This window comes from Erithacus rubecula, assembly GCF_903797595.1.
Source record: "Erithacus rubecula genome assembly, chromosome: 2".
NCBI classification, from domain to species: Eukaryota; Metazoa; Chordata; class Aves; order Passeriformes; family Muscicapidae; genus Erithacus; species Erithacus rubecula.
In genome coordinates, this window is record NC_136685.1 from 93,251,401 (window position 1) to 93,274,747 (window position 23,347).

Consider the following 23,347-nt stretch of genomic DNA (forward strand, 5'->3'; position numbering starts at 1 on the left):
TAGACTTGGGATAAAGCTCCTTTATCCCCAAATCTTCTGCCTCTCACCTCATTTTTGCTAAAAGCCAGGTGAAAACTCTGGTCTGTTGCTGCTGGGACAAGCCCACCTTCTTGAAGAGAAGTCTTTCAAAAGTAAAAAGCTCATAACCAGATTATCCTCAGAACAGACACAAGAAAGCCTCAGTTGTGCTGCCAGCATGTGTGGGCAAGCAGAGCTGGGAACTGGACCTCTGTAAAAAGACAGAAAGAACATGGCCTACTGCTACACTGGAGCACTTGGAAACTTAGCCAGAACAAAGATCTGCTTTTGGCTCAGGACATGGGAAAAGCCCAGAGGAAAACAAAGCATGAACGTGTGCACCTCATGCAAATGAGAAATTGCAATAATTTGGGTGTTGAGGATGTGTTGTAAGAGGGCTGGAATTGAGCCAGATGGACCTGGCACACAGAATCCTGGCACAGAACTCCATGTATTCAAGCAAGCCAAGGTTTCTGAGCCTCAGCAAACCATGCAGCATTTTCCTCACTCTGGAAGAAATCCATCTTCCCTGAAGTCTTTGCAGAAGTGAACCCTGTTGTACAGCATCAAATGAGCTCCATTCTTCAAAGTGTTGGAGGTTGCCCCCCTCAGCTGTGCCAGTCCCATCAGGACCATGCTCTGGGGCTTCCTCCTGCACAGGGAGAGTGCCAGAGTGTCCAGGATTCCTGCACCCGGGAGCACTGCTGGAGGTGGCTGCTGGAATGTGGGGAAGGACTTAGCAAGGAGCAAGGGTGGGGGAGGCACTGTTCCAACTGAGCAATGCAAGGCAAGCAGCAGGCACTGGATCCCAACAAATATGGGTTCTGGGAGCCACAGGCAGCAGCTCCAGCTGGGCCATTTGCTTAGGCTGCCTGCCAAAAGGTTTATAAAAAGAACAGTAAAGAATGTGCCATGGCTTTAAATATTAATTGCAAATACAGTGCAGCCAATATCCACATTTGTTGAGGCTTCCATCCCTCAGCTTTTCTCTAAGGCTCAGTCAGGAATGCAAGGAGTTTCTCCTGCTGATCTAATTTTATTCCCTTGTAGATATCCAGCATGAAGGAATGAAGTAGAGCCAGGGACAGTTTCCTAATTGCTTCCAGCTCTCAGAGAGGGACCCAAAAGATAATAGTGAAGCAAGCACAACACAGCAAAAATGTTAAACCAGCCTACAATTTGTGTGCTGCTGTACACAGATCTTGTGATAATTTACTAATAGGGACCCTGGCCTTTTCTCCAACTGATGACTGTCCTGATACTGAAGACATTTCTAACACTTTAACTGCAACAGAACACAGTGACAAACAGGGATGGCTGCTACACAAGTGAAATCTGCAGGTGATTTCCTCACAGACACATCAGAACTGGTTCCTCAAATGCCAACAATGACTTTTCAGCAAGATGTAACTTTCCATCACCTCGGAGGTTTTCCATATTCTGTATTCCAAAGCACCTTAGCATAACTGGAGGTGGGTTTATTCAAGTTCACAGGAGAGATGGACCTGCCTGTGCTGAACTTATGCCAGTCACAAGGAGTGTTACTATCAAAGTTCAGCAACCTCCCAGGCACAAAAAGGAAATCAAATCATTAAAGGGGTTTTTGTCCTCAGTATGACACATAGAACCTCACAGTGAGTATCAAAAGTCATCTGTTCAAAAAAGTGACTTATATCACAGAGCATAACACCCCCACAGCACCAGCACAGTAAACAGGGCAAGTGTGGTAGCTGAATGATTTGATTCTTCAAAAAGCACATATATAAGCATCTACTGCTGCTGCAAACACCTGGATGAGATGGGGTAGTGCAGCTAGAAATGAGAGTATAAAATGGTCTGATAAAGCCATGCCCCCCTCACTGGATAATGCTCCTCACCTGCCTTTAAAGAATCCAGAGGTGCATCTTCAGCTAATAGGATGGGTTTGTAATGAGGGCTCAGAGCTCCACAAGGCCCATCTTGCAGTGAGCAGGTCTCATGCTCAGCACTTGCCCAAGTGCTGTTCTTGGGAAGCTGGAGGCAGCCCTGCAAGACACTGAACATCTGCACACATTTATAGTACAAAGTCTCCTTCAGTCTCAAGATGTTGCTGCTTTATAGACATGCTAGAAAAGGTCAAATTCAGGAAATAACAGTTTAACAACAAGCAAGGAAACAGAAGGCCAAAAGCTTCTCCTATCCATAGGTCACCAAGATTCATCCCCTAAAGAAATACAAAAGTATTCAAATTCCTCATGGGACATTCTGTCATTCTAAGGTTTGTGGCAGTGCTCTTATGAAGAGCTCATGACCATGCTGTGAGGCAGCCAGCAAAAAGACTGTTTCAACATACAAGGAAAAGAATAATAAATCAAGACAGCTTGAAATTTTTCTAAACTCACTGTTTTATTGCTCTGTGATTATTAGTTACACTTTGACACATTGCACTTTTGAATAGATTAGCACCTAATACATAATTTAAAAACTTAGTATCTTACAACTCATATAATTGGCACTATAGAGAAAACCCAGAGATCTGTCATTTTAACCCAAGACTAAAAGAGATAAAATGCTTACATCCTTTATTGTTGGCAGGTGAATTTTCATTGTGGAAGGCCCTTAAAAATAGTGAACAGAAACTACCAACCTAAATGCCCTTCAAAAAATATATAAAAACAGATAAATCACTCCCTTCTTTACACCAGCCTTTTTGCTTTGGTACTTTTAGTACCCAAGTGCACAGTAATTCCCTCATCTCTTTCAAGGAAAAAAAAAAAGTAACATGATCAAAACTATGCTGACTACTTTGGGTGAAAAGAGGAGAGACTCCCACACACCATTCTCAGCACCCACACAAACAGCATTTTCATCAAAAGGGGCATTGTCTCAGGATTTAACACATCCCAAGAGGTTTATAAATAATAAATGTTGGAGGTTTTTAAAAAGGGAATAATTATTTTGAATAAATAAATGAAAGCTCTAATAGCTACACTGGCTTTGGTGGTGACCAGTTATCTATATGCAGCATAATTCATGTTTATAAGGCAAGTGATGAGCTAGCAGAAGTGAAGTCCCTGAGGATCAACATCTCCACGTTCAACTTGTTTGTTTCACAACGCGTGTAGGCAGCCTGGAAAACAATCAGTCCCAAGGCATCTGCTTTTTAATCTCCCAGCACAGCTGCAGACCACACAATGAATTATTTCAGTACCTTTTCTGCAGGCAGGAATGCATAAATAACACCGAATACTTAGTAGGAGGTGGCAGGGAATTAGCTCTGCTAAACCTGGGCCAAGTGCTCCATCTTGTGTTAGTCCTCACAACACAACTCAGAGTGAAGCTCCTGATGCCTGCTCCACAACTGCAGGTCCAGTGGCATAGCTTCTGATCCCTTCTGGCTGGGAGCAAGTGCTGTCCATGGTGCCATAGGAATGCTGCTCCGTGGGGGCCAGCACGGTCCTTTCGGTGGGAGGAGGACGCAAAACCTGGGGGACGTACATCTGCAATCACAAGTGAAGGGCTTTAGGGGACTCTCAAAGCACACTGCTGGCAGAACTCACCCAGGAGAAATTTCCCCCTTGTTACTCTTCTTTTCATCCTTTTTCCCCATTCTTCACCTTAACATGTCAGGCCTTTTGCACCCTGCTGGAAGCTTCCTGGTGCAACAGTCACCTGCACTTCTTTATTGTGGCATGAGGGCCTTTCCTTCTACCTCCTTCTCAGTGACATGGCAAGCAAGACCTGCTGCACATCACAACTTTCATAATCAAAGCAGTGGCAACTGACTGTGTTTGGCAGCTGTCCAGATGTGAGGATCTGTCTGGGGCAGGGCACAGAACACAGCACACAGAGCTGTGGGAAGCAGTGTCTCAGCTACTCCTAAAATGGCAGCCAAAGGTACTTCTGGAACAGCACTTGGGAGCAGTCAAGGAGCCCTGCTGCAGAACCCTCTGGTCCCACATGCATGTGGGAAATCCCACAATCCATTCAGACTAATATGTCCTACACAGGCTCTTTGGTAAGCAGGGTGAGAAATTAAGTTTTTCTAGGAAACAAAGGAATATTAGTAACTCTTAGCTTCTTACAGAAGATGTTGGGACTGTTGGTACATCTGTGTCTTTTCCTCTTTCACCTTGTGTGTCTTCAATCTGTAACCAGCAAGAGGTGGGAAAAGAGACATCAAACTGGTGAGTGAAAACAATGCACACAGATCATGAGCACCCAAAACCTGCAAAAGATCTCAGTGCAGCGCTGGCACTCTCTCCACCAATCCTTCTACACAGAATCATGGAAAGGTTTGGCTTGGAAGGGACCTTAGAGATCATCTAATTCCAGCTCCCTGCCACAGGAGGGGGCACCCTCCACTTGACCAGGTTGCTCCAAATTCCATCCACCCTGGCTTTGAACATTTTCAGGGATGGGGAATCCACAACATCACTGAGCAACCTGTGCTAGTTACTCAGCAACCTCACAGCAAAGAATTTCTTACTATTACCTAATCTAAACCTACTGTCAGTTTGAAGCCATTCCCCCTTGTCCTTTCACTCATGCTCTCATAGGAAGTCTCTCTCTCCACCTCTTTTTGCAGGTTCCCCTCAGGTACTGGAAGGCTGCAATTAGGTCACCCCAAAGCCTTCTCTTCTCCAGGCTGAACACCAAACACCTCCAATTCTATCAGCCTGGCCTCACAGCAGAGATGCTCCCTCCCTCTGATCATCTTTGTTGTCTTCTCTGGACTCACTCCAACAGCTCCATGTCCTTCCTGTGCTGGGGACCCCAGAGCTGGATGCAGCACTGCAGGTGGGGTCTCTCCAGAGCAAAGCAAAGACGCAAAATCCCCTCCCTCAACCTGCCAGCCACACTGCTGGGGATGCACCTCAGGATACTTTTTCCATACTGCTCCTTTCTCTCAAACTCAGTTCCTGCAGAAACAGAGACTTTCCATTCTGCCAAGCAGCCTACCTGTACTACAGGCTCACTTCAGCCATCTTACCATGAACCTCTGTGAGCAGACACTGCCAGAAGGAAGGCAGGGACAGCCCAGCAGGAATAACTGGTGCTCCATCACTCCATCAAGCACACAGGTAGGTGCTGAAAGGTCAGGTATCCATCACTTACCCTATAGTTCAGTGGACTCAGGTACTTGAAACAGCCAAAACAAGTGTAAGCCAAGCAAATAACAATAGTGATGTTGACAACCAGCAGGGTAAACATGGTGGTAGGTGCTTTAAAACCTAGAAAAATACCCAGAGAATACAATATAAAAATGTATAGCAGAAAAACCCAACAAAACCAAAAAAAGCCTTATTTATCCTCCTCATTTCAGAAGCCTCATGGATTTTTTTTTCCTCAAAGGAATGGGCAGCCCACTTCCAGCCACAAACAGGAGAATGTCATTACATACTAAGTTCTACTTTTCCTAGAGGCCAAGAAATGTTGCTGTAATGCTTAAATGATAGACAAGACTCAGTGATTCTTCTCCTCTCTCATTCACCCATTCTGGACCCATTTCTTAAATATTTTCATTAATGATCTGTGAAATATGATATTAATTACATTGATTAATTATGATGATGGCACCAAATTGGATTGTTTGCCATCAGCTCAAAGAGATGGAGGTGGGGGGAGAGGAGAATCAAAATGTTCTTAGTAGATAAAATCACCCCACCTGCTTTAAAGGATCAAAATGAAAAACAAACAAGATAAAATTGCATGGAGAAACAGCAAATAAGTACAATTTGAAAGGAAAAATAATAAATGGATATGAGGGATAACAATGGCACTGCCAAGGAGTCAGTAGTGGGATGGTGTCAAAGAACATGGAAAGAGAGGAAAATGAAAAAAAAAAAAAAAAAAAAGACAAGTCTGTCACCTATATAAAATAATTCAGTGCTGCTAAGCCTTCGGCTGGCTAGCCTCGTGTACAATAAAATATGGACAGAACTGGGAAGAATCCAAGGAAAAAGATCAAGAGAAGAAACAGTAAATATGAACTAGGCTGACACAAGTTTTAGTTCAGAGGCAGTGCAATGAACTATAGGAAAGGACATGGTTGCCTAGTCTGGAAAAAGTATTAAACATTACAGTGACTTCTTATTTTCCAGATCCACTAGAGAAATATTCTAAAGAAATTAATCTCTTTTTGCAGTAAAGATGACTCAAATAGGATATTGGGGAAAAGTAAACATCACTGCCATCCCTAGCTGCTTCCAAGCTTCTTCAGACAAAAGAGGCAATTTTTGTGGTAACATTTTTGTTGTAAACCCAGTACATGCAGTGGCCCAGAATAGACAAGTTTTACACTTTAAAGGGTTATAGAACTGCTGCACAGGTCTGTTCACAAGGGGAAAAACACCACATACATGCAAAAAACAAAACTAAAAAAGACCTACAAACACATCACTATTCAAACCAAAAAAGGAAGTGAAAAAACTTCCCTAGGGAGGAAAGTTTTTATAAGCACAGGTTGCACAAGTGTTTACCTGACAGTGAATTGTGTCTACACCAAAGCCAATGTATGGTGCAAACCACAAGACAAACAGCAGACATCAGGGAAGGAAAAAAGTCTCCTACATCAGTTTTCCCTGCCCTGTGTCCTCAGAACTCCTCTCTGCCAACAGTTCTAGAGAAGATGGGATTCAAGAGACTGTCCCAGGACATGGGGGTTCTACTGCAGATAAGACCTCAACTCCTCTGTGATGAGAAGCCCAGTAGTGCTGCAGGTATAGGATGGATGGATGGGTAGTATAAGAGTTAAGAAAGAATACAGGCACTGAGAAGAAAAAAAGATGTGTACAGCCTTTCACTTTCTATATCCAGTCAGGTTTTGATCCTGACTGAGAACTAGGGGAGCGGTCTTTCCAGCCTTACATTAATATATGAGGAGTGAGAAGCCAGAGTATTGTCACTAGACTCTGTAACCAGACTGAAACACCCGTATCAAGCCAGCTACACAAGTCAATGACCAAACAATCAAGCTTTACACCATAAACTTATCTATTTTGCAGGTAAGGAAGTAGACCTCTCTTACTCTTCCTCCTTGTTTTTGGCACAAGAAGCAGCAATGAAATCAATGGCAAAGAAATCAAAGTGTCAAATTCCTACCTCTCAGACTGCCCTGTGCACTGAGAAACCACTGAACAACATCCTGTAAACAGGATCCTCAACACTGACCAAGCCAAACATGGTAATCCAGGCTGTGTTTTCCATTACTAAGGTCCCTGACAAATAATGGTTTTACCATGCAGAACTAGAAAACATTATAATAAAGATTTAATTTTTACTTCACCAGGATTTCCTTCCTGACAATTAAAGAGGTACATCAGATGCTGAGTGCTTGGAGCTCATTTTTCTAAAGTGTGCTCTAGAAATTCTCCTGTTAATTTAGAGGACCCAGATCTGTTGGTCTTCCTGGTTGCAAAAGCAGCTCTCAAAACAAGGGAAAAAACAAGCTCTCAAACACATAAGTAATGCAAGAACAACTATTCAAATTCAAGGACAGCCTGAAGCAATAGTTCCAAGTGCCTCTTGCATCCACAGGGAGCTTTCCTCCATAGCTTTATCTATTCCTAAAGTGAGATGACAGCTTGCCAACAATACCTTTCTGACTGCTGGTACGCTGAAAAACACAATGCAAATGTGATCATTTGTCATGAGGGCACAATACAGATAGCTATCATGAGCTTCCCTCCAAAGAAAGGGAACCCAACTCTTCCAGCATCACTGACATCCCCATTCCATGCCAAATGCTTAAAAACCCATAAGCTGTTGCCTACCTTTTCTGACATCTAAACTGTTGGTACAGCACAGCCAATACTATCAATGCCAAGTATTTGCAAAACACAGAATGACCCTATCTTACAAATAAGTTACAAACCACGATGTTTCAAACTACAATGTGGGGAAGAGAGTCACCATCTCACTGCACTCTTCCATGTAAAGTTTGATGGATGATGTAGAACATATGAGGACTAGCATTAGCCAACATTTTAGCATTTTTTCCTAAGTGATGGCAGTACAACGGAGGCAGCAGCAAATTTACCCAGCCAAACTAAACTTAGGCCCAGGCTACACAAATGTAGGTAGTGAAACCAGTGATCATCTTATTATAAAAAGCTAATTCTGAGTAGATTTTGGTTTTATGTAATGATTTTTCCTGTCTGTCACTTCACAGCCCAACTGGCCAATTCCATGTATACTGATTTAAGGAATATATGATCTCCCATGAAATAAAGGAACATGGAGCTTCATGCTAAGAGTTTAATATATCAGCCATCTCCATCAAAGACTCTTGTGCAAATCACCTAATTCAGGGAATCTGGCAAGAGAGCTGGGAGCAGCTTCCAGGTGGGAACAGGCAATACTTACCCAGGCGTACAAATGAGTAAAAATAGAGCCAGAAAAGGCAGAGGATGGGAGCTGCCAGGGCCTGGTTGACAGCTGCAAAGTGCATCTTCTTCTCCAGCTTGGCAGGGAGATAGGCGTAGTACAGGTTGTGACGGTCCACCATGTGCTTCAGGAGGATGTAGATCAAACCTGTCAGGAAAACAGGAGAGCTGAGCAGGGGCTGCCAGAGGTTTGATAAAAAGCAGCAACTCTGTGAGATCTACACTAAGCAAGTGAGTGGATACAGCCCAAACACAAGGGGGGTACACTGCAAAACAGCTCCTGCTCCTCAGCTTGTTGCATCTTCATCCTTCCCCTCTCCACACACTTCTCTGCAGTGCCTCTTGTGCTCCTAGGGAGAGCACAGACCAGCAGGGAAGAATTCCCAGCTCCCCTTCCACTCTGCTGTTAAGAAAGGCCTGACAGTGGTTTAACATCTCCCTCTCAGCCTCTCACCAGATTCATAACTGTATTTCAAGTCAGCTATTCCTTATCCAAACAAACAGCCAGCAATTGCTGTGGCAGATATGAATTGCAACAGCTTTGGGATGCAGAGGCACATTCAGATATTTACAACTGCATACAAAATGGAATGTGAGTAAATATCAATTACATTGTTACATAGAAATTGGCTACATTCGCCCAATAATAAAGTTGTTGATTAAACCAGTTCTGAACAACAGCTAATTTAGGTAATTGTCTTGTATCTAGATCTGTAAAGTTTTGGATTAGAAAATGAAAATACCAACTCTATAAATTTACTTATTGCTACTTACTTCTGATCTAAACCCCTCATCACCAAAGCCAGTACACTCAAATTTGAGAAATAAAGTAAAAATCTAAATGTACTTTCAAGCTCTAAAGACAGTACAAGAGCCAAGTAATTCATAATCTTTTGCACTGTTCTTCCACAAGAAGGGAAGGAAACTTGGATCCAAGTCGTGAGGATTATCAGCATTTGAATGGGAATCACAATGCAGAGCTAGGTCTTCCAAACTTCCCAAATGTCCCATCTCACTCCCACAGTGCTCACTGGAAAACTTACCAAAAGGGACAATGATGGGACACGTGATGCTATAGGCCATGATGACAGTGAACACACACAGCATCCAGGCATACATTGCTCCAAATTCATATTCAAATGCCTGTTGCTAAGAACAAAAACAAAACACCCAAAACTCTCAAGTCATCCATCAATGTGTCAGGAGTTAAGAATAGATTCATTAAAGAACAATTCACCTTCTCTTATTCGCTCCCCCTGAGAGATCAGTTATTTCTTTAAGAGGCAGAAATTATGTAATTAGATTAAGTATTTTGTGTTTTTATTACCTGGACACACAGAAAAGATGCTGTTTCTTTCCTAGCCTTAAAGTAATTTCTCAGGGAATCTGCATCTACAAGAAGCAGCTTCTTAAAATCACAAGACAGAAAATAGTTATGCCAGACTCAATCCTCAAGTCACTGTGGCAGCTGTATACAGGCTTAAGTTCCCATTGCAACACCTGGAATTTTAAGATATAGAATGACACTTCACCTGGTAGTAAAAGTCCACCTCTTAAAGTGGAATATAGGCAAAAATATATTTTTTCCTAGGAGTATGTTTAGTTTAAAGCAAGTTGTACACATCTGATGGCTGACAGAAGAAACTAACTCTAAACAGATTTCAATTAAAAAAATCCCCTGAAGTTCAGACTATAAGATAAAAATCAGAATTATTCTATAAAATCCAAATCACAAAACTCTGACTTAGAGCTATGAAGGAGTGGATACCTGAAGCTCAGAGCTGGGGTTTTGATTTTTGACCATCTCTGACTGGAATAAATCCCTCCCTGTTATCTGTGCTGTGAATGAAGGGAATATGAACCTGCCATGGACAAGCAAAACAAAGGCTAAAAAAAGAAAAAAGGAAACTGTCAGGAGATGGTAATTAGTGGTATGAAGGAAGGGTGCTCCCACTGCTTCTGACAAGGATCAGTCATTGAGATGCCTCCTGCTGAGGAGGGCCAGTACCTGTTTGATGTTCTTCCTCTCTGCTGTGGACTTGGCCATGATCATGCGTATGGTGTAAAGGATGAGGCCGGGCAGGCGCAGCAGCTCCATCCCATTGCCCACGAAAGCAGAGGCAATCACATAGTTCACAAAGAAGGCTCCCTGGTCAGGCAGGAAGACACATCTGCCAGGAAAGACACCAGACACTGACTGGGAGGAAGGCAAGCAAACATTGATGTATGCAACGCATCCCTATTGCCTTTGGAAATCTCTTACCGTAAGAATAAGCACTATATATGTTAGGAAGCAGCCAGAAGAATTTTTGTTTTTCTAAACGAATACTGCACAGCTATAAATGCAGCCAGGGTATGTAAGAGCCTGGCTGAGTTGTAGTTCAGATGAGGAATAAACTGTTCACAAAACTTATGCAGCAGCCTAATGGGTGGCTGACAGCAGTCAAGAGCATCATCTGACGTCTGCAACAGCAACCTGACACAAGATGAGATAAGACTGCAGTAGAACAATCATCTCTCCTGACTTAGTAACTCCTAATTGTCTTCCTGTTATTGATTTTGAAACAGTATTTGGAAATCCATGTCCTAATAATTGCATTCTATTCTTTCCCTCCAGGCACAGGCACAAGAGCTCAAAATAACCAATATCTGCAAACTTGCAATATAATGTGTTTAAAAACATACTTTTTTCTTAAAATCAAGATTCAGTGGATTACAGACAGAAAGAGAACTGCTGCAGCTATTTGGTCTCACTGCAATCCTTGTGAAGATCTCCTGTCCATGATACACAACAATCCTCATCCAATTCCAATACCTCATCATCCTTTCTGTGAAGAAATTCTTTCTAATGTCCAACCTTATTGTCTTATTCAGAAGCTCAACACCATCCCAGAATAGCAACCCTGAGCAAATTTTAACAAGCACTAACCAAGGACAGTAAACAGCAATAAATCAACCAATCAATTAAGCCCTAAGTATTCCTTGACAAAGGAATAGTAAAGAGAGAATATTATTTAGCTGATACTTACTCCAGCCTAACTGCAGAATCAGATGATTCTCTGTCAAACAGCCAGCGGAAAAAAAAGTCAAGGCTGAAAGAAAGATGGTGAGTGTAATTCAGTCTCCCACACCTCAATACTGTCTGAAATTGCTTCTCTTTTTAAGTAGCTTAAATCAAGATAGTGGATAGAGAGAATTTAATCAAATAATGTGAACACTGGTTTAGCTTTATCAGAATAACTGATAGAAATAAGAAAAAAGATTCAAAATCAAACAGAACAAAACCATCTACTTCATGTAAAAGTTTTAATGATCCATTTTTAGCAATTATTATACAGATAAGACAAATACATGTCACCCAGGGAAACAGTCAAAAACTCTAAAGGCAGCAAAAAATTGACAACTCCAACTGAAGTATAAGACAGTCAGGAAATTTGGTTCTCAGCTATAATGGTGAGTATGGGTAACTTTTAATTAGCCATTGATCTTACAAGGTCTTAAGTTTCTTTGTTAAAAGAAAAGCCAGGCTTTGGAAACTTTTAAGGGCTCTGAGGATCTCAGATACAAGATGAACATTGAAATCTAATGTGTTATGATAACATAACCACACACACTGGGGGGAGTGGGGTGTACACTGACTATACCTCACAACTAGAAAACACAAGCAAGATGTCTCATTATAAAAGTACTCAGCCATTATCTCAAACTATGATTCTTTACCTGGTCAGACCAAGGGAAGGCAGAATCAATACCATGAAGATCAAAAATATGTAGACTTTATGCATCATTATTCTGTTCTCTGCAGATCTATCAACAGAAAAAGGCACTGAGTGAGAAACTCATACAAACACTGCCACATATGAAGGATCTTTCCTGGACAATGCCAGCACCTGTCAGACTTCCAGCTTCCCCTACCATATCACATTGCTATCAGACAAAAACCAAACATCTTTGAGATATTCACCAATATGGACCAAGCAGACTCTGAGTATCTTCTTGGGCAACAAAAACATTGCAGAATGTTAACCCAGACTCTGGATGAGCATCACTGCAGGTCTGCACAGGGATGTGCAACAAGCACAGCTGGTCTCTCACCCCAAGACACTCAATCTTGCAACAGCTTGTAAACAAACAGCTCTTCAAGTGTCATACCAGGAGGCATTAAGCAGTTCAGAAAAGGGCACCACTGCCAAGAAACCAGACACTTAGACAACCTCCCTGTCAAGTGTTAAGTCTTGGGGAACAACATGATACTACTAATGCTATGCCCCTACTGGAGTAGCAGGAACACGGATCCAGTGACACCCTGTTGCCAGAAAAGTGCAGCACTATGAACACTTCAGACTATTAGAGGTGATAGGACTTTAAAGCCATAGAGGTTTTATTACAGGAACACTTGGGCACTGTGAGACCTATCAGTGTAACTACATCAAGGCTTGAAATCAGACCTGTGATCTCTAGGGACTTCAGAAAACTACTTTAACTGGTTGAGAAGTGCTCTAAGTTCATGTGTGTAGCACAGCTACCTAAACAGAATTGATGAAAAGCATACAGTTGTGACAAATAAACAGCAGACTCTTCACATGGTGTCTTAGAAAGGAATTGTACAAACATTAGAAAGCAAAAAAAAACCAAATTTACCTTAGAATATAAATACAAACAATGACTACAATGGATAGTAGAAAGGTTGTTTTGACTTTATGGATAAAGACAGAGTGAGGTTGAGTGAAGATGGGATTCAGTGTTAAGTACCATGCTTTTATCTGTGTGTAGGTAAACAGGCATCAAATCTGGTACTCCAAACCAAGCTATGCTAAATTCTCCAAATCAGCAGCATAGCAGTGGGCTTGACATCTCTGGGGTGCACCAGTCCAATGTGAAAACCTTGCATCAACACATCTGCTGGGCCTCTGGCCCCATAGGTCTTCTCAGATCACCACTGATATCCAACAGATCACAATAGTGTACCACAGTTACATCCAGATCATTTTGTCATGCCAAACAACAAAAAGATGGATGCCCTTTTTATAAATTGTCAGCCTGGAGGGGATCCAAACACATTGTCTGTCTTCCCAGAGAGCAAGGTGATTAGTGGATTAGAGGCACTTCCCATGCTCCTGTTGAAGCTACAAATCCTGAGCCTGCTCATACAATTTTTTTCTGATTAAACACAAAGAGGAACAAGGTAGGGAGCAGGCGAAAGCATAAGCAAATCATGTGGTTAGATTATACTTGCTGTGTGGGTTACAAATTACCCAAACCCTGAAGTGTGGTTATAACAATAGAAAGAGACAAGAACAGGAAATTCCCTGCTACAAGAGGTCTGCGGATTTGAGAGCTCTGTGAAAAATAAGAGCTTTCATTTATTTTAGTAATTCAGCTGATAAGGTAAAAACAGAGGAGAAGATTGCTTACTTTGTCCAGTGGGACTCCAGCAAAGTTGAGTAATAGACAATTGTTGGTAGCAAAGCTGAGAAGGACCACAGCAAGAGTGTTGGGAAAAACTGACTGACAACAGGATTCTAGTGGGAAGAAAATAAGAATAAGTATTAAAAACACTTTAATGCAGTTGTGGTGGAACAGAGATAATATTTTGCTTTTTGTAAATTATAGCAGGATGAACTGCAGAAATTATATTCACATAGTCCTAAACTGAATAGTGAGTGTTTAGCACTGGCATACAAGACAAAAAAATCAAAGTGAGATTGGGAATTAAATTCCATGAGAGTGCAGTCTCACAAGTAGTTTTTATGTAGTTTACACTAGCTTGGGGAAATATTTAAAAAGAACAGCCTGCAAGTTGCTTTAGCTGCAGTCAGACTAGGATCAGATATATATGCCATCTTGATTGGAACCCTACAAGCAAAATAAAAAAACATTTTACCTCAGAGTTACAAATCTGCATTTCCCCTCTGCTTACCATAAAAATCAAAATATATGCTGGACTTGAAATTCCATTTGTTGCAAAGATTTTTTGATTACAAAATTTAGAATTGTTTAAGTTTGGATTGCAAATTTTTACCAAAAACCATAAATACTTTGTAATAACATAAAACCTCAGATAAAAATTACTTGACTTATGGTTTTAATCAGCAGCTACATAAAACAGTCCTGAGAATTTCAACTGAAGGTGTAAGGTATGAATTTCAGCTGAAGGTAAGACAATGAAATCCTATCAATCTACCAAAATTTTGGTCTAATCCACAGCTATATCCAAACATATGACAATACTCACATTAAGGTAGTGAATAGGTTTAGTGACATTGAACTTGTCCATGGTTGAGATGATTATGGAAGGAGTAGTAAGAAAAAACAGCACAATAAAAAGAAGCAAATTAATGCAAGCCCATCTAAACCACCACTTCAATCCATGCACTGAAAGATTTTTCCTGGGGAAAGAAGTAAAAATAAAAAAAGACATTAAAACAAGCAACAAGCATTTGCTGTTAAAAAAAGATATATACACTATCTGTCAAGTAACAGGTGGCACTGCTTTTTCTAAACTGAGCTTTCAAGTTATATAACAAAGAACTACACAAGTTCCAGTTGCTATTAGAAATAAAGAAAACTGTGCAACCTCTCTTGAGTGATACCATAAATTGTGTTTGCAGAAGAACATATTTAGCCTTTCATTTTCACAAGCATAGTGTCTAATCTAGTTAAGGTTTGGGATGAAACACTTTCATTGTTTAATAATACAGAAATACTAAACAGAAATGGAACAAGAAGAGACAGATAGAAGACACAGAGAATTGCTGAAAGGAGAATACCTATCAGAGGCAGAATCTACCAAAAAACTGAGCTGTGAAATAAAATTTCAAATTTACAAACACTGCATCCCTTCCTGCAATATTAAAATAGGAACCATAGACTTTAAACAAGTAAAGTTCTTAAATGTTGTTTCAGATGATTGCCAAAAGGACTGGAATTATTTGAATGCCAGGCAAAGCCAAATATTCAGAACAAACAAAACAGGACAGAGGCTCAGTAACATCCCTAATTGTGACAAGCTTTTTGGGAACTTGGCATATCTCTGTGGTCCCAATTCTTCAAGGTGGGGTGGGGGGAGAAAAGAAAAAGAATAGGAAGAAGAAAGACCAGAGTTTACAGAGTGGATCAAGTTACCCCATCACATGGCAACTCAGAAAAATAGATACTTATTTTGAGGATACCCAGCACTAACACCAAGTTGCTTTCCTCAGATCCCAACAGTAGACATGCACTAGCCTCAAAAAACAGAAACACTGAGGGACAGACATAAACAGGATTAGGGTTTTTTTAAATCTTGAGGTGGTAAAAATCTAGTCCATTACCCCAAGTAATGTCCACAGATCCCAAGACCAATGAAGAACACAAGTAATGAAAATCAAGGGGCAAATTAGCCACGTTCCAACACTACATAAAGTTTTAGTTTAGGGTTAAAGAAAAACACTGTCATCCCTCTTTCTCCTGTGCCCATTCTAAACCTACATTATCACCAACAAATGGATGTAAGACAGGAATCTTACCAACAAATATTCTCAGGATAAGGAGCATATGTAACCTTCCAGTTGGATACACACAGCTCCCTGCTGTAGGGTGATGGCTGGGGTTCTCCTTTACACTTAATGCTCTGACATTTGCAGGCATTGAAGTCCTTAAGGATGCTGTAAGGAAGAAGAGGAATATTTTTCCAATTTTTTACATATGAAAATGCTAAATATGTAATAAGAACAGTGATAAAGACTTGGGGTTTTTAAAAATTTTAATAACCTGTGATCAAGATAGAGCCTAAAAAATGCAACATATTATGCAATAATGACCATTATATAAACAGTTGCTACCACAGGACTGAGATCTATTTTGTTGGAAATAAGAAGCAGTCTTGGTTTGAACTGTTTACTGCTTCTACCAACACAAACAACAGCAATGAATCATATTAAAAAAAATTTTAAAATCAAAGCCTGAGACCATTGGAAAAAAATAAAAGACAGTTTCTTAAATTCATCTTGACATAATACAGCTGTTTTCAAATCAAAGTAGACTAATGAAATGAGACTGCAGACTAATCCTTTACACTAGAATCAAAACCAGCCAATATTGCCTTGAGTATGAATTCTCAGAAGAATTTTTAGCATGTTGGTATTCTCACAATTCAAATTATTAGCCTCTTTCACCCACTCCAAAAATAATCACAGTGCTTAATTCTATCTTCCAATATTATGAGTTGACTGACACTCAAAATATTTAAAGAAAATTTAAACATGCCCAGAATAAATGCTTTTGAAGATCTCCCAAAGCATGGCAGTAGAAGGGTAAGGCACATATTCAGAGACTATTTTCATAGAAACAATATATATTATATTTCAATTGGGAGATTCTAAAATCTGTGAACATGCTTGTTTCTTAGTTGCAATCTTAACATAAAGAAGACAGAGAACCACACACACAAACACCAAACAAAACAAACATAACCCTCAACCCCCCAGATCTTTTCCTTACCAGAATTCAAGGAGTGATGTCAGATTGCCAGCATCTTGCAGCAGCAAGTATTTAAGACAGTTGATTATTCAGAGTAAACAGAGCAAGTTTTAGCCATCATTTAAAAGCTTCTACAACTACCTGAACCTCACTGAGTATTCTTTGATAGTTTATTTTTTAAAATACATACAGAGCAAGTTTTAGCCATAATTTAAAAGCATCTACAACCACCTGAACCTCACTTCTGGCATCCTGTATCTCTCATCCTATTTCAGGGCTCTGCAGAGCTGAGCATCCTAAGGGCACCAAGTAACTTTCTAATTTCATAGGAATCTCAGCTTCACACATAATTTAATCTAAGTTCTCAGAGAATAGAGTCCAGCACATTAATTCCAATATAAACAGACTAAAATATTTTCAGGTCTTGATGATTCAACTTGCAGATGCCTGCAGCACAACTCGGGACACTTGCTCAAGGAGGGACAATCCCATCAAAATTGTTCACAACACAGCAGTAGTTAGAGAAGGAACTTCAGTGCTTATTCCTTCTTTCATTTTCACATCTCAAAATGTCATTTCATTACAAAATTAGGAGAGGAGGCAGATTTCATGATGAATCACTCAGTGAAAGAGTAGCAACTAAAACTTTCTCCAATATACCAAATACTTGCAAGAAATTCTACATCCTGGATCTCCTTGAAAAATGGCCTGAAAACCTGCCTCTCTAACATGACTTGAAGGCCAAAAGAATGCAGACAATTTAAACCACAGAGGCTAAGAACAGAAAAAAGCACTATGTTTTATGTTGTAAGACAGATATTATTCTGCTTCCCTTGACCCACTTTGTGTTAGCAAAAGATGCTCACAAAGTGCCAACAGAACATGAGAGGCTACACATATTTTTCTCTGCAAATGACTGAATAAAAGCACAGAACAACTTCTGCTATTAGGTCTACACACATATCTATAACAACAGGTAAGAGATATACAGAATATGAGTATCTATCACCTGTGGCCAGGTCCCTCACTGACCTACACTGCTGAGATGACTTAATTGGCAGTGTAATTTATACCTATTCTGATAGTTTGGTAATTGGACCATTTGTACAGTAGGAAATAGAGATGTCAATAACTCATATTCAAGAACCAATTAGTCTAGCCTCCTATTACACTGATGGACTGGATCTCACACAGAAGGGAAAGGTTCTTTATCCCATTAAATGTCCCAAGCCTTTTAGTCCCTTAGATAATATTCCTTCATTCAAAGCATAAAGGCTAAAACACATTTATGGAAAACTTACCAGAAAGCAAAGCAGAGCAAACCCACAGAATGGTGAAAAAGGAGAAAGGAAGAACCAACATAAGCAAACAAGGGACACAAACAAGAGATCAGTTGTACTATTTTAGTAAAAAGAGAACAAACAAGACAACAGACAAAACTTACTAGGTTGCCATGGATTTCTCTTGAAATGTTACAAAAGCCATTCCCAGTGGGTTATTATGAACAGCTTGTTCTTCTTTTGAATATTCTTCCTCAAGTTCATTTCTAACTTTGGTATAATAATCTACAGCATCCTCCTGTGGGGAAATTGATGGCTGTTACATACAAGTACCAGATGGCCAATATCCTCATTAACACAGCTTACACAAAGCATAATCATGCCTCCTCATGCCACTCCCACAAATTACAAATCTTGCCACAAGGCAAAGACAAACAGGAAGATTTTCTTGTACTTTAGTTTGTGCACTAAGATTGGATTTCAAAAGTTTCAGGGAATTCCTTTCCTATGCAGTACAAGAACATGGCAGATGAGCTATGGGTAATGAATGAATAAAGAATTTTCCTAAGGTCAATGAAACATGACACAAAAAAATATTTTCTACTCCTCTAATAACCTAGTTAGCCATAACTAAAAAAGAATACAATCTCTTACCCTTTCACATCCTCTCATTTCACAGCAGCAGAACTGACCACATGGCTTAGGGTTGATTTGGACCCTCTTGCCATACTTCTGATGCAGGTGTTCATAGTAAATCAAGCTTTTTTCTGCCTGTTTTCTGCACGGAAAAATACATCCATAACACTTTGCAAGAAAACAGTGTCAACATCAATCTTAAAAAGATTGTAATCCCTGAGAGGAAAAAAATATGCCAAGGACTTATAGCAAAGGAATCAGTCACCAAGGATATTTACATGAAGTTCATTTTGGTTACTTAGAGAGTTTATTTGCAAGTCTGTAGTATCATTATACAGCCTACACTTGTAGTGAGGTTCCAGGAAAAAGAATAACCCAATGCTATTCTTGAGAGCCCAGAAGATAACACTTGTCTCTACTGTGATCAGCACCTCTGGCCAAAGAGGCAGAGTTAAGAGTTACTTCAATAGTTCAGTTTTTCACCTTGCACTGCCTCTCTATAAATAACTAAGTACATACAGCCATAAATAATCAGTAAGTCAAAACAAAACATATCACACCAACAAGAGATGGGCTGAACTTCTTTAAAACACAGCTAAATCTAACTGAAGTCCAGACAGAACTGGAAGAGCAGAATCCATCTTTAGGATGCACCATGTTAGTACTGTAGGTTCCTGTTGATTAAGGACTAGCAAAACATTTGTAAAATTATGCTGAACTTGTGTAGGGTACAAAAACAAGTACCTTTTTTTGAACAGGTTAATAAGCTTGGCTACATCGTAACACAGCTGGACCTCCAGCACAGTGCAAGTCGGGTAGGCATCTCTGAAAGGAAACAGCACATGAGAACAGTAAGAACAGAAAGTACAATGAAGAAACTTTCAAAGAGCAGCACTGGTATCTACCTGACATCTCAACACTCATTAAATTTTTGAATGAGATATCAGAGAGCAGAGACTTCCACAGACAGTTGTTAGAAGTTACTCAACACGAGATGTACAGCTATATTCCAAGTAAAAGTTGTGTAGGGGTGTAGTGGCATGAATGGATACACAGTTTCTTAAATTCTGATTTTAAGATCAGCTAACTAACCTCATTGAAATATGTCTTTTCTGAATTTTAAACAGTGCAAAATTCAAAAAACTTATCTGCTTGGGCAGGGAAAACTACCAGGACAATTTTACATCTCCTATTCCTAAACTAAAATGGAAAGAAACTTTTTGCAAGGCCATGTAGTGACAGGATGAGGGAGAATGACTTCAAACTGAAAGAATAGTTTTAGATTAGATATTAGGAGGAACTTCTTTACTATGAGGGTGGTGAGACCCTGGCACAGGTTGCCCAGAGAATCTGTGGATGCTCCATACCTGGAAGTGCTCAAGAGCAGGTTGGATGGAGCTCCGAGCTCTTGTGGAAGGTGTCCCTGTCCATGGCAGAGAATTGGAACTGGATGATTTTTAAGGAGCCTTCCAACCCAAAGCACTCTGTGACTCTAATGTTATTGCTCAAGTTTGGAACTTACGTGAAATGGTTTTGCACTATCTGTTCACTCGCATTCTTTGGAAGACCAGTTATGAACAACGTGCACTTAACCTGGGAGAGAAAATGCAAGTTACATTTTGATAAACCACATTATAAAAGAGAAAACAAGAATACAAAGAAGGCCAAGACACAGAACAATTAGCTGTGTAGTAGAGCAGGAAAAAGGGTAGGTAATTCGGATTTGGGTGGGAGCTCATCTGTTTGAGACAGCACCTTCTACATTGGTAATAAGTTACAGCAAAATTTCACAAATCCCTCCCCAACCCCCTTCTCTCCATCCATTTTCACAATTCAGTCAGAGCATTGCTTTCAGTAAATTCCTTCACATTTATGTCACACTCTAGCATGCAGGAGGTGCCTTAACAATTAGCTTTTTCAGCATTATCCATTGGCAAATACACTTTTTTTTCACTTCAATACAGACACTTACTGTGTTTTCTTCTCTATATGTGACATACTTCATGTGATGCCTCATGAAGACAACAGTCAGAATCAAGTAAACAACAGCAAAAACTGTGTGCAACCAAAGAAGATCATTGCTGTTGGACAAAACATTAGGAATATGAGAAACAGAAGAACCAATTGTCCAACTGATATAAGCAGCTATAAAATGATAATCAGATCAAAACCTCCCACTGAACACAAAACAAGAAAAGAAAAAAAAGGCAATCACTGGTAGTCAGTCACACCTATGCAGATGCCTTGGACAGACAACAGGATTATTTGCTGCTCATAATATTCTATGGGTCATGGAGCTAAAAAGAAAACATACTTTATGACATGGGCATATTTAGGCAACATTTGGTTTTCATTTTGTCATTGAGATGACACATAGGATATATGATGCTATTTGCCAAAATTTTTGTTATTTACTTTATTATTTACTGTGCTGAGTGCATAACTGAACTCTCCTTGAACACAATCTTTTCTCAAATTGAAAACAGCCTCATATAGGGAGTAAATTCTGCTTTTATGATAGCTCCTTCTTCAAAGCTTACAGATGTTCTGTTCTGTGAACAGCTCTTCAGTTTTGTGAAGAGCATTAATAATTGTAATTAAGCTAAAATACAAGAACCTATTTTATAGATTAAAAACCCCAACCAAGTAAAACATTCCCATTACTTGGTTTCATAACATGGTTACACAAAACAGAGATTCTACTGGATATAGTGCCAGGGATGGATGTAGATTGACCAAAAATAAATCAGAAGATTTGTGCAGCTTTGTACTTCAACTACTTTACAGATTTTTAAAAAAACATACAAGTAATTTTAATTGTAATCTCAGATGGGAGAGATAAGTACACACACAAATCTAATGTAAGGGAATTTAAATCATCCCAGCTACACATTCCAGTAAAGCTATCAGCTTTACCTTCTTTCTGAAACATGGTTTCCTTTAATGGGGAAATTTCTGAAAATAATATCACTGGGTGTGCAGTCATTAGCCAAGATAAACATGCAGTGCAAGAAGTGAGAGATGAGAGACCAGAAGCCCAGTCTCAAGATTTCTTATCAGCACTGTAGTGCACAGCCTGAAGCAGGACATATCCCAGTTTCAATTGATGAAGGGGACTAAGTTATTCCAACCCCATGAGCCATGCTGCAAGTATCAATTCTTGTGTTTAGAGACCATGGCAGGAAACAGACATCAGCATGGAGGGATTCTGCAAGACTTACTTACCTAGTCTGTAAGTTTACTATAGTTGTTCTTCCAAAACTATAGGGATCTTTATCTAGGAAGAACAAGAACCAGTATGAATATGAAGTGGAGCAACACTTACTGTCAGAAAGTCAGCTTTTCTTCTATTTTTTATTCTTTATTTCTTTTTAACGCAGAGCAAGTTCTTTGACAAAAAGATTTAGAATCATAATCAATGCTGGTTTACTCTGTCTAGAGTTTTAAAGACAGAAAAAGCAGCCCTAGATTATACCACATTAAAGTCATCAAGAAAAACAATAGAGTGTTTTGAAAATCTAAACACTAGGTCTTGGAAGCAGTTCCCTTTCTCCCTCCAATCTCCTTTCACGTTCATTAACAACATTGCTTAGGGATTGAACGTATTTCCTTCACATTTTTCTTTCATCTTAACTGATTTCTTATCTCAGGCTTTTAAGCTGCATTAATTCAGTGTCAACAAAACAGTGTTGACAACCTTGTTAAGGTCAAAAATGGGTTTACGTGACATTATTTCTCTAGACTGTCAAGTATTTTAAAAAATGATAATGCAAGTGAGGGAAAATTGAATAAATTATCACAAAGGAAAAGGAGTTAAGTGTATCTAGAAAGTTAAACAATCCTTCTAGCCCAGACTGTTGAACCACATTGCAAGTCAAGTCATCATAACTGAAAATCAGCTTACAGTGGAAGAGGAGGAAGAAGGGGAGAGAACACTAAAACTTTGGTTTCTGCTATATTTCCCAGACTCACAAAGGTTAAGGCAGAAAACCAGAAGCTATATTGTCCTGCTTTAATAAAAAGCTGATATTAATATAAACAGAGAATTGCCAAGAAAGAGCTCATAAAGGGAGGTCAGAGATGGAAGTTCCACAGGGAAACAACACAAAAAGGAAAAGGTACAATCTATCCTATTACAGACATGAGCTATGTCACAAGGTTCTTAAAAACCATGAATAGCACTGTAAACATGATCTTGACAAGACTGATACAAAGCCAGGTATGAAATAAGATTATAAAAGCTAATAATCAAAAATGGAAGAATGTATAATTGGGGGTTAACAAAGATCTCACTCAAAGAACTCAGGTTTCCCACCAGCAAACTGAATGGCAGACTACAGGACATGATTATTGTATTTGTAGGTGCCACACTGGAAGACATAATCAAGACTAGACTGCAAGAAACATAAAATGAACTTTATCCAGTCAGCATTGACAAATTCTCGGCAAGATTTGTCCAATTTTGAGACACAAACCAAGACAAAGTAACAATGGGAGACACTGTAGCTAGATTAAAACAAAATAATAAAAGGCATGGCTGACTATTTTATGGTCAGCCAAATGGAAAACATTTCTGATTAAAGACCA

General features: G+C 39.7%; 1 protein-coding gene across 3 annotated transcripts in view; it reads right to left on the reverse strand.

Annotated features, from left to right (window-relative positions):
• Positions 1-2,384: 2,384 nt before the first annotated feature.
• The window catches only part of TMEM63A (transmembrane protein 63A), a 30,143-nt gene continuing 9,180 nt past the window's right edge, over positions 2,385-23,347 (reverse strand). For all 3 annotated transcript variants that reach the window (XM_079298371.1, XM_079298372.1, XM_079298373.1), the window contains exons 8-24: positions 21,986-22,037; positions 20,733-20,841; positions 20,283-20,353; positions 19,505-19,585; positions 18,779-18,902; positions 18,289-18,422; positions 15,893-16,030; positions 14,620-14,773; positions 13,800-13,906; positions 12,105-12,191; positions 11,414-11,476; positions 10,393-10,555; positions 9,428-9,533; positions 8,365-8,532; positions 5,116-5,231; positions 4,083-4,145; positions 2,385-3,497 (exon numbers count right to left, since the gene is read on the reverse strand). In XM_079298371.1, coding sequence (XP_079154497.1) covers positions 3,327-3,497; positions 4,083-4,145; positions 5,116-5,231; positions 8,365-8,532; positions 9,428-9,533; positions 10,393-10,555; positions 11,414-11,476; positions 12,105-12,191; positions 13,800-13,906; positions 14,620-14,773; positions 15,893-16,030; positions 18,289-18,422; positions 18,779-18,902; positions 19,505-19,585; positions 20,283-20,353; positions 20,733-20,841; positions 21,986-22,037 — 1,907 coding nt within the window. In that variant the 3' untranslated portion in view covers positions 2,385-3,326. The remainder of the gene's footprint in view (positions 3,498-4,082; positions 4,146-5,115; positions 5,232-8,364; positions 8,533-9,427; positions 9,534-10,392; positions 10,556-11,413; positions 11,477-12,104; positions 12,192-13,799; positions 13,907-14,619; positions 14,774-15,892; positions 16,031-18,288; positions 18,423-18,778; positions 18,903-19,504; positions 19,586-20,282; positions 20,354-20,732; positions 20,842-21,985; positions 22,038-23,347) is intronic.